We start from the raw sequence: 11,935 nt of genomic DNA, 5'->3' as shown, positions 1-11,935 counted from the left end.
CCGGCACCGCCCCATCCGCCCCCTCCGCCGCGCTGAGGGCAGCTCCACATGGAGCGGCTCCGCTCGGCGGCAAGGTGAGCCTCTGGCAGCACCACCCGGGCCGGGGGGCGAGGGGAGCGGCGGGGCGAGCGGACCCTCCCGGCGGGCTCCCGAGCGCGGCCGGCCGGCAGCGGCGGCGCAGCAGGGGCGCGGGGGCGACGGGCGGGAGCCGGGCGGGACGCGGGCGGCGGCGGGGCCGCCCCTCGGGGCCGGCGCGGGCGGCGGCTCCCCCCGGCCGGGGCGGCGGTTGGTTTCTTCTGTCAGCGGAGGCAGGGCCAGGCGCGGCGAGGGTGGGCGCGGAGTTGGCGGCGGGGCTGGGGGCAGTCGTCGTCGTCGGCTCGCTCCGCCGGAGTTTGCTCCGGGCGCGGGGCGGGAGGTGAGGGAGCCGGGGACCGGCTCTGGGGACGGGGTTGGGCTGCGCTCCGCTCCGCCGTGGGTTTGGCGGGCGGGAGTTTGCACCGCTCGTAGCGTGGAGCGGAGCGCGCCGGGGCGGGGGCGGCAGGCGGGGAGCTGCGGGACGCGGTGGGGGGGCGGCGGGTCGGACCCTTCCCTCCCCTCCCCTGCGTGCTCCGCCAGCGGAGCCGCCGGCCGGCTGGGGAGGCGGTGGCGTGAGTGGGGGAAAACTTGTTCCTCGGCGGGTTCCCCCGCTCCGCCTCGGGGCTGGGGCTGCCCGGGCCAGCCACGTGTGGGGGGCGGGGGGCGAGGCGGGGGCTCGGGGGCCGGCGGGTGGGTGCGGGGAGCGGAGCCGCCCGCGCTGCCCTCTCGCTTTCCTCCCCTGCCGCAGGTCTCGCTGCGGGAAGCGGAGCAGAGCCGGCCGCGCAGGGGAAGCGCCTGCCCCGGGAGAAGGGGCTGCCCGGAGCGGGCAGCGCCCCGGCGGGAGCCACCCGCTGCCGCTCCTCGCCGCGCCGCCTGGAGCCGAAGGCGCCCGGAGGGGAAAGTTGCGTGCGGGGCCGGGCCGGGCGCGATGCCGGGGCGCGGCGCGCTCTGCCTGGGGCTGCTGCTGCACGTCCTGCTGGGCTGCGGCCGGGCGCAGCAGCCCGAGGGCTGCCCGGACCCCTGCCAGTGCTTGGAGGCGGCCAAGACGGTGAAGTGCGTGAACAGGAACCTGACGGCGGTGCCGCCCGACCTGCCGTCCTACGTCCGCAACCTCTTCATCACCGGCAACCGCCTGGCCCGGCTGCCGGCCGGCGCCTTCCCCGCCCAGCGCCTGCCCGACCTCAGCGCCCTCAACCTCAGCGGCAACCACCTGCGGGCGGTGGAGGCCGGCGCCCTGGCGGCCCTGCCGGCCCTGCGGCAGCTGGACCTCAGCGGCAACCCCCTGGTGTCCCTCAGCCCGCAGGCCTTCGGGGAGGGTGGCAGCCCGCTGGAGGAGCTGGCCCTCCGCGGCGCCCTGCGCGACCAGGGCGTCCTCTTCAGCCTGGCCGCCATGCTGCAGTCCGGGGCGCTGCGCAACCTCAGCCGGCTGGAGCTGGCTGACAACGGGCTGCTGCTGCTGCCCGCCGGCATGTTCACGGCCCTGCCTGCCCTGCGGCAGCTGGACCTCAGCAACAACTCCCTGGTGGGCCTGCGAAACGTCTCCTTCCAGGGGCTGGGCCAGCTGCAGAGCCTCAACCTCAGCAACAACTCCCTGGGTGTGCTGAGGAACGGCACCCTGGCCCAGTTCCGCAGCCTGCCCGCCCTCCGGCACATTGGCCTGGGCCGCAACGCCTGGGTCTGCGACTGCGCCATCGAGGACCTGGTGGCCTGGCTCAAGGAGAGCGACCAGGTGGAGGGCAAGGAATCCCTGACCTGCGCCGTCCCTGACAAGATGCTGGGCAAGGCCCTGCTGAAGATAAACAGCTCGGACCTGAACTGCTCTGTGCCCGTAGACCTGCCTTCCCAGCTACAGACTTCGTATGTCTTCCTGGGGATAGTCCTGGCTCTCATTGGGGCCATTTTCCTCCTGGTTTTGTACTTGAACCGAAAAGGGATCAAAAAGTGGATGCACAACATCAGAGACGCCTGTAGGGATCACATGGAGGGCTACCACTACAGATACGAGATCAATGCAGACCCCAGGTTAACAAACCTCAGCTCCAACTCTGATGTCTGATGAAGTGTCGTGAATGCAGGGCAGCGCACAGTAGCTTATGCATGAAAAGTAGACTTATGCTTTACCCTTGTGCTTGCTTCCCTCTCCCCGGAGAAATCCCAGACATGCTTGTAACTTGAGGGGGATATGCCTCCTTGTGATGTCAAGTTCATTTTTATTTCGAGACACTGGGCAGCTGCGCATGGCGTTGGGCTGTATGTAGGAAACAAGCTGCTACTTCTTTTCCTCCTTACCTGTCTGTACTTGTGGGAAATTTTTTTCAAGATCTCAAAAGGGAAAAAGGATTCTCTCTGATGCTCCAAAGTCACCAGAGTTTATAAAAAAAAAATTACCAATGCAGACACCATTCAACAAAAGCTGCCTCAACTTTTTGGGAAAAAATGTTCCTCTGTGCCAGTTTTGATCTTGTATATCCGAATTGTGATGACAATGATTCCATTTCATAGACTACCTTGCAATTTTAAAAAACAAAGAAACTCCATTTAACAGCTCCTCGTGTTACAAAGAAGGAAATCGAATAGTGAGCATGCACAAATGATTTGTAGTTTTACATGTTAGGAAACTTACAATCTCAGTAAGTCTCTTACTATTTTGTAAAGTTACTTTTTGATTGCAGTTTATGTGAAAAGAGAGGGTTTTTATACAAACTGCATCTGAACTCCAGCTGAACTGTTAAATTCAATAAACAGTCTTGCAAGAACTGTTGTGTTAAGTTTGCTGTTCGATAAGAAATGTATGGACATCTAAGAATGTGAATAGCTTTATTGTCTCTGAAGTAGTGGCCCTGCAGTAGTAATCTGAATAAAATTTTATACAGACGTGTATAAAATTTTAGCTTAGGGGCATAAATGTTTGTGACAATTTTTGTGAAATATGCTAGGGCAGTTATACCGATCAACAACGAGAGCAGTTTCACTTGGCACAAACCCCCCCAGTCTACTGCTAGATGCTACGGTCCACCTTTGCTGGGAAGGTACAAACTGACAAAATTTTCATAAGGTCTTCTCTACCAAATGAAAAAAAAAAAATCATGGAGTTTGTAAGCTAAAGAAAATTTTACCTGAATTGAATTGTTTACTATAAAAAAAACCCAACATACTTTCATGTCCTGAACTAAATTAAATGCAGCTCAGCCGTGTAGTCGGCAAGCTTCACGCTTGTAAGTCAGTGCAGTACTTAAGTGCTTACTGTTTCAGTTTAAGCTCTCGGTCCTTGGGAAGTTCTGTAATGATCTACATCGAGTAAGTTGAACTTTATCTTAAAGATTTTAACAGGTCCATTTCAGTGTTGTATGCTACTCATGCTTATTACTTGCTTGGGAATGGATTTTCTTGTAAATAGATAAAGCATGCAAAGGCAAACTTAAAATGTATCATTTAATATGCAACTCTGATGACATATGAAAAGGTTAGCAAGAACCTTCCAATGGCCACCAATAATTAATGCACGTTTTCTAATCCATTTATAGATTCTTAATGAAAAAGAATACACCAACTGTAAAAGTGTGATGTGAATTGTTATCTATCAGTCTATCTGTGGAGCTTTTTCTATGGTCACTGTTACTTGAAGCTCTTGAGCATCTCTAAAATTTTATGAATTACTGGCTCATTCCCTTTGCTTTCAAAAATGACAGTTTTCTCATAGGTACACGCCTTTGGTAAGAGCTCATAAATATAAAATAGTCCTTGAAATATCAAAAGAAACATAATCTATTTTGGGCATCGGTATTATTCAAATGCATTTTTCTTTCCTTGCAACTTCAGAAAAAACAAGCAGCACAAATTGGTTCAGACTTATGTTCTATTGCTTTAAATCGGCTTTATTTAATAGCAGTGCTTTTTTTTTAATGTAGTTTTGTACATTTGCCTTCAAAAGTAAAAAAAAAAATGAAGTACAACTGATGTTTTAATAAATCAGTGTGTTTTACAATTAATGTAAGTTAAGTGATAGCCTATTTCTCCTGCTGTAATTTAAATGTATGAGCAATATCGGTTAATAGTATATGAATTAAGTTTATGGATTCTTAAAAGCAAACTGCTGGTCTGAATATTAGCTGCCCTTATTTTAAGAATAGTGTAAAAACCCCAGCGTGAATAACTATTACTGTGCAACTATGCAAACTATTCATACTTAGTATACAAAAAATTGTTCATGTAAGAAGCTAGAATTTTCAGTAGCTATGCAGTGTGCTTTGTTGTATTGGTCATTTCAGAGATTATCAATTAACACTTAATTTGTACAGTGCCAGGAGGATTAGAGCGTCATCCTTGCTTAAGATGCTCCTGTAACACAATAGATAAAATATGTACAAACCAACCCATTTCTTGGGCAATTTCTTTGATTTTGTTAACAGATACTTTAAAGTAACTACAGTAAAAGCAATTATCTGTGACATGCTAATGTAACGGTCATGCATTTGTAGAGCTGTGTAAGGATAGGCAACGCCTTTAATAGCAGTCTCTCGCCAGTGGACTGAGTGTTTGTATAGTGAGCAAGTCTGACTGTTGTACTACACCTATTATTCTAAAGATTATTAGTATTATTAGTATTATTCTTGTATCATAGAAAGTCAATGTAATAGAATTTTATTAGAGACCTGGTGATGGCTACTTTAAAATAATTTTTGCCATTTGCTTACATGTGTATTTTTTAGGATGTAACAGTTAGCATGTGTCAGTATTGTGTTCGGTAACATTCTCCTACAGTGTTTGACCAACAGTGGATGCTTTGGTGTTTTGTACAATGCATTATTTGATCTTAAATCCCCTTCCATAAACAGTTCTTGAAACTTGTTCTGCTTTCTTTTTACAAAATAGTTAACAGTGGTTACAGTTAACAGAAGACATTTTAAAAGTAGCTCCCAAAATGCTTCAGAACTTGGTTAAAAACTGTACATTTAAAATAGCATTAGTTTATGGTTCTTCTGAAGCACATTTTATAATCTTAGCTCTGCTTTGACACCTGAAATTCAAATTGATTACTATTTCCAGAGCAGTTTAATTAGCAAGGCTGTTTTATTCATTCATTCTTCAATAAAACACATGCAGTACTCAGTGCCCCTAAAATGTGTTTTGTATACGTAGGCTCCCACTGCTGTTTCATAGGAAACATTCAGACTGAAGTAGTGGGCAAATCTTCAGGGAAGGCTGCGCAGCTCAGAAGCAGAAAGGAAACTTTGTCGAAGGTTCAACTGCTTTTCTTAAAACTACTTCTGGTTCTAATAAGCTTAAAATTTTCTTAAAAGAATAACACAAGGGATTGACAGCATTTTAATGTATTTTCCTAAAGTACTTTGGATAAGCAGTGTTGCCAGATAAGAAACGGATAATTCCCCAAATCTTTCTTTATTCAACATAGCTTTATATTAGATCATCCAACTTTTTGTTTTGTTTTGTTTTTCAGCAAGCCATAATATTACCAATAATTTTGACATCCAAAAAGTGATTTGAAGTTTTGCACAACTGCTTTAGATCTTTTCATTTAGGGTAATTTGCCTTCTAAGCACTGGTGACAATCCCCAGTGACATGCCAAGTAGTGAAGCAGTCTGTTCAGTCCCGTATTTGGCTGTTGACTGAGATGTCACTGAAGGCAGGCATGGCAAAATATTCAAAATATGACTGTGCTAGGATCCCAACTCTCATTATTCTACCAGCATTTTCCCTGTGGTATACTCCGCTCTTTATGCATCTGCATAATGTCTTTTTTTTGCCTCATTTTCTCAAGAAATCCATTAAAAGGAGTATCCTGAATCTGTACAGGTAGAGAAATCAGTCTCACTGCATCTATGTATTTTGTGGTTTAGTGTCTTCATTTGCCTTTAAGCCTTAACATGAAAGAGCCATTGTCAAAGTGGACAGAATGAAAATTTGATATGCACTTTTTCTTTCTTTTTAGCAACTGAATGTTCAAGAAGAACCATTCGTTCTCACCATATGATGAAGGAAAATAGCAATTGGTAAGAAAAACATTTTAGTTTCAAGCTTCCAGATGACATTTATATTCCATGAGAGAAGGTGGAAGGGAGAAGCTTATAAAGGAAAACGGGATATCTTTGTTACAGGTCAGCACTGGAAATCAAAACACTACGGATAGGAACAATTGCTGATTGATTCTGTCTGTTATGTTCTGGTCATTTTTTACAGATACAGCTCTAATTTCTTCTTGTTGCTATAAATAGAAACATTTTGCTAACAAGTGGCATTACATCCTATAATATTTGTAATGCAGGTTTTGTGGGATATAATAGAAGACTGAATTTAATTCATCACCTGCTGATTTAATGACGACTAGATCAGGCCCATAACTTAATGCTCCTTTTTTTTTTAACAAATGCGCTGCTTACTAATTGCAAAGACCTTGGCTTGAAATCAAACAAGGCAAGCCCACCAAGAAAGAGAGAAAGCAGTCCGTTTGGGGAATGTAACATTTATTAGCTATTTCATACATGCTTAGAAAAGAGACATAAACCATGTAGGAGCTGAGGGCCCTTTGCTGATACTGAAGTGTGCTGTTAGCTTCCTGAGTTGATACAGCAGTAGCAAAAATTGTGGTGCTTTGTACCAGTACAGTAAACTAACAGCACTCCTTAGGTGGGGGGTGGGGGGGTGGGGAACCCTGCCACCAAGCTTTTAGAAGTAAGAATACAGGTTTGCAGTATAAGTATGTCCTTAAAAAGGGCTTTTGCTTTCTCAAGTGTGTTACAATTTACATGTTGCCACATCCTTGGAAAACCTTGCTATGCCAGAAGTCATCTGTCGCGTAGGCAAAGCCTGAAATCAGGCCTTGAATGTTACCCTAAATAGAAAAAGGGAACTATTATGAAAATTAAAATGGTACTTTAGACTGTATTCATGTTACAGTTAACAATTTAATACTTGCAGTTGTTTATATATTTCAAAGTATTCGCTAGATAGCTTTTCCTTTCTGATGATAGACTAAGAGAATAACAGATTTGTGTCTTCTAGTAATTATGCATGACAGAATCTGAATAAATTAGCAATGTTGTTTGAGTACATACAGTGATGAAGATGTTAGAAATCTTGTGTTCTAGAATGTTTCACTATTCTAGAAATCTTGGATGTGCAAGAAACTGCTGTAACTTTTTCAGATTGAAGTTTTGTTTCTTAATTAGAAATTATTCTTGAAGAAAAACACAATAAAATATTTACCAGATTGCTTATAAGTGTTGTATGTTTGCCCTGCTGGTTTTATTGCTGTAAATCCTTGCAAATATTGATGTCTTTGCCAAAGGTATAGTTGCATTCTTTTTAGCTCAAAATTGGTGATTGTGCTGTGAATTTGCATGATAGACTAGTGAAAAAACAACTTCCATCTAGATAGCCTGATTAATTTTGTTAGAAAGAAATTTGTTCAGTGAATATAAGGGATTGGTTCTTGTTATTTTGGACATAATTTGATAGCTTTTTGGTTTTTAATGTATGTGGTATTGATTTTCAAGTTAGGTGCTGATTCTAAATTTAACAGTAATGGATTTTCAGGTTTTTAATTACTAGATCAAACTGCATGTTTTAAAGTCTTCAGATACATATTTACATACTCAAATATAAAGCCAATGCTATTACTGATGGAAATACTAAGGAAAACTGCTGAAACAGAGAATGAAGGGCAGAATCTGGAGTAAAAAGTATTCTGATTGTTACGGTTTTTTTAAATGCAAATATTTAGATTGTGACCACGTGGAAATTCAAAGAGAAGGATGTGGTTTCGTCTTCTCATAGATAGCTAGTGCAGACGTCCGAAATTTTAATAGGTAGGAGTGATTTTTGGGGGCTGTCCCAGGAGCATAGCTGATAACTTAGTCTTGTGTCTAAGTTGTTTGCTATTACTGTTTTTTTCACATTCTTAGGACTTCTAACACGGAAGGATGTTTGCCTTTACACATAACAGATTGATCTGTCCTAGATTTTATCTTAGGACAGTTCTTAGTATCTGTCCACAGTCTACTTCAGGTATGCCATTTGTTCTAGTAGAAATTTATCTGTGGCATAGCGCAGGGTAGCTTTACGTGAAATCATGGGCATTTTTGCAATAAAGGACTCACTTGTCAAATAGATATTATAAAATGTCAAATAGATGTTTCAATAGAATCCAGTGCATACTTCATGCTGGCAATGTAAAAGCATCGAGTAATGGCGGTGAAATATCAAAATAAATACCATTTATTGCAAGAACACTGTAAGTAGTCATGAACTGACACCACTTTGGGGCATTTGAGTAGTTTAAGCTTGTTTAGAAGAAGGAAAAAGAAGTAGTTACTACATTGACAGTTTTCTTCTTAAGGTAGGTGTCTTCATTCATTATCCTTAACAGCTTATGAACAGTTATCAAATCCTGCAGATAGTTATAGATTTCAATTATTTTAAGTCAATGGCTTTTTCCCAGTGCTTTTATGTTTCACTGTTTTCAGGGGTGGGGCTTTTGTTAACTTGGAGGGAACCAAGAGCTCTTAAACATCCGAAAACATGAAATTTTCTTTTGTACGTATATATATACACACACATTTTACACAAGTATGTGTGTATTTATATATATAATGTAAAACCAGGAGACTGAAGAGGAGTAGAGTCCAAGGCACACCAGCCTTTCCAGTACATTCTGTTGCCTAGCTTAGGGGCCTGTTTTTGCCCACACACTGGAAAGGGGACCTAAGTGCCTAAATGGAGTAGATATGTCTCTGAGAAGCACTTAAGACTTGCTTCGTGTTGCTGCACACCTAGTGTCGCCATTAGCAGCAAGTTAACCCAAACTGGTGCTGAGTGGCCAAGATTTTCCGAAGTGGCCACAATTTGGGGTTCTGCTTTCAAAGTAGCTTAAAGGGGCTTCATTTTCAAAAGCTGTGGAACACCTTTTGGAAAATTACACTTTCAAGGTGAATTGAACTAAATGTGGGAAAACCAATTTTCAGTGTGAAAAGGCATTTATTTGTTGTATACTTGAGAGACAATATAAATGCTTGTAAGAGCTTTTGAAATTCCCCAGCCTTTGCTCTCTCTGTCATTTCTCAGTTTCATTGAGATCTCTGTAACACTGTAACACTGTCTATGAAAAATATCCTTCCTGCTCTCCAGCTCACTTATTTAATCATCCCCGATCCAGGTGCCTCTTTTCCATCACCTTTGTATTGTGACCAAGCTTGATTACTTCACGCTAGCAAGCAAAGGCAGAAATCCTGTTAACCAAGTCATGCATAGAAACAAATCTTGAATGTTTATCAGTAAGCAGATTAGTTATTAAGGTTATACCTGTTGTTAGACTTTCATTCAGGTTGTCCCTTTCTGTTTAGTTTTTCAGCATACCAGAAAGTTTCTGTGGTAGCCCAGAAGAACTCTCTTGATTCCAATTTCCAGTAATGAAATGGGAGCTCTTACTTGGAGACGATAGTCTAGAAAAAAACTTGAAGAAACTGCTCGAACTTTTCTGACAGGACAGTAAAATGTCACTGAAAATAGCTCTGTGAAAATATTCTTCATTTGTCAGAAATGCTACATATGCAGAAAGAACTGCAATGCTGAATTTGTGATACTGATACATATATATGCTGTTTAACGAGACCGGGAGATTTCCATTACAATGGCTTATGGTACCTCTGCTCCGATTCCTCCTCCCTGCAGCCCTGCATTCACCCCAATATGCTTGAAGAGACTCACTTCAGTTTAGGATATGCATTCAGCAGATTGTTTAGATTATTATTCATAGGTGAAGACCCTTATTTTGGGGCGCATAAAGAAATAACGTTCTTGTACTTGTGATTTTGAACACAGAAACAAACTAGCTGGCATATGCTTGGTTTCATAACTTACCTGTAAATAAATAAAAACAAGCTCTGAATTTGAACTTGCAAGGAACAGATGTCTTTCAGAAAGCTTGAGTGTAAATTCAGCAGGATTTCCAATTTATTCCAGGAAATGATGACAAATTTATTGCAAGCAGAGAAATGACTTGTTCCTCATCGTAGTTATGCAGGCTACGCCTTTTCCACGCAGCAGTACAAGGTATTTTATCTCCTAGGTTTCCAGGGAGACAGTCACAATCCAGTAGGGGTTACTGTTGTTCCTAATAAAGCTCTCTAGATTCTGTCATCCTAGCAATTTTTCTGGTCAAAATCACAGAGATAGCAGATAGGATTTGATAAATGACACTGAGTAACGTTAATTGATGTGACCTATTTCAAACACAGATGATGCTGTGGTACACCAGCTTAAAGCAGATGGTACTGGTGCCTTTACCATCTAGGATCATTTCAGCTGGCAGGAGAAGACTCAAAACTGAGTACTAATCACTGCAGAGAGCTATACAAACTGTCCTTATCATTTAGCAGTGGATATAGAATATAGGATATCCAAAAGGTTTTGGGTATAGGTGTATAGCACCACCTCTACCACACCAATACTAGGTTTTTTGTATGAGTTGTGTAAGTTGTTCACAGAAAATTGTGTCTGCTTTGTGGTTTAGAAGGAAAATTGAAGCAAACAACTGGTTAATTAATGTAGTGAAGTTAATAGGCAAAAATCTTGTCTCTCAAAACAATAGTTCCTGATCTCATTGCCGAGAATTCAAGAAATTTCGATCACAGAAATATATTGGCCTCACAGATTTCTTCATTATTACACATTTTACACTGAAAATACAGAAATTTGCAGAGGCAATGTTCAGTACAAGACCAGTGGATAGTATAGAAACGTTACTGAGGACCCTCCCAATCTTACTTTCCATTATTCTGCCATGCAAAGGGGAGAAATAGAAAAGAGATCTTTGACAGAACAAACGGTTTAAGAAAGAACGGTGGTACAGCCAAAAATCTCCTGTAATGACAGTTCTTTTTGCACTCACCAAAGAATGATGTGGCAATGCTAGTGATGCTGAAGTAGAGGAGGGCGTGCTTTCTTTCGGAAGTTTCAGGTTATTTAGGTTTATTCACGGGTTTGCATTGTTGAAGCCACAGCTAATTCACACATCAACATTTGATCTAGCTCACCAGAAAATACCAATGCCAGAATGTGCTATACATTTTCTTCCCATAATTTTTGTGCCTTCCAGTAATGCATGAGGCACTTGTTCTCTCCTTCCCTCCCAAGGGAAGAGTGTACACTGGCTGAGAAGCTGCCTTGCCTTCTGTTTCTGAGAGAAGTCATACGCAAAGTAAAGCACCTTGTACTTAAAGCAGAAGGTTGATTAGCTTTGTGATATTCCCTAATTCCTGGACAAGTACGTTCCTTTGGAAACCCTGCTGCTTGGAGAAGGTTTTGTCTCCTGTGCAGAAAGCTTTCTGTCTGCTTGAGAAGAAAAGTGTTAGGTACATTCTTCTCCTCTTCAATGCTAAATGTTCATCTTCTCAAAGGAATATAATAGTCTTAAAATTGTCTTTTTTATCAGGAAGTAGAACATAGCCTGTGCATACATTTGGTAGCATGATGAAACCTGTAGGAAAACTGTTTAGAAACAGTGAAAAAATAAGGAGTAAAGATCCTACCAGTTAAATAAGTTTTTTAAATGCATCACAGTGAATAAACTCCCTCCGTAAGCATCCTGCTTAAGCACACACCACTGCAGACGTGTCCACTGCTCCTAGTAACAGGAGCAACACTCCAACAGAACCCCCACTGTGACGATATAGTCAGCTTTCAGGGCAGTGTTTCAGCAAAATGAGGTTTGCACTTGTGTATTGGGTTTGTTCTGTGAGTTTGCTACAGTATTGATTTTTGGGAGAGGCTGGACTATACACAGAGCTCTCTGATGTGAGTGCCCTAATAGCCTGTGAGGTCCTCTCTCCTCTTCCTCTCCCT

At 43.2% G+C, this 11,935-nt stretch overlaps 1 protein-coding gene across 1 annotated transcript; it reads left to right on the top strand.

Annotated features, from left to right (window-relative positions):
- Nucleotides 1–337: 337 nt before the first annotated feature.
- TPBG (trophoblast glycoprotein) lies at nt 338–4,919 on the top strand. The gene is made up of 2 exons (XM_055714979.1): nt 338–415; nt 824–4,919. The coding sequence occupies exon 2, from the start codon at nt 1,004–1,006 to the stop codon at nt 2,129–2,131; it is 1,128 nt and encodes a 375-aa protein (XP_055570954.1). The 5' UTR covers nt 338–415; nt 824–1,003; the 3' UTR covers nt 2,132–4,919.
- The last annotated feature ends 7,016 nt before the right edge of the window (nt 4,920–11,935 follow it).

This window comes from Falco cherrug, chromosome 6 (assembly GCF_023634085.1).
Source record: "Falco cherrug isolate bFalChe1 chromosome 6, bFalChe1.pri, whole genome shotgun sequence".
Classification (NCBI taxonomy): domain Eukaryota; kingdom Metazoa; phylum Chordata; class Aves; order Falconiformes; family Falconidae; genus Falco; species Falco cherrug.
The sequence above is the reverse complement of the archived record's forward strand: the minus strand, read 5'-3'. Positions and strand labels throughout refer to the sequence as shown.

Bases quoted from the DNA above. Each gene is read 5' to 3' on its own strand.
- TPBG (XM_055714979.1), top strand. From the start codon at position 1,004: ATGCCGGGGCGCGGCGCGCTCTGCCTGGGGCTGCTGCTGCACGTCCTG.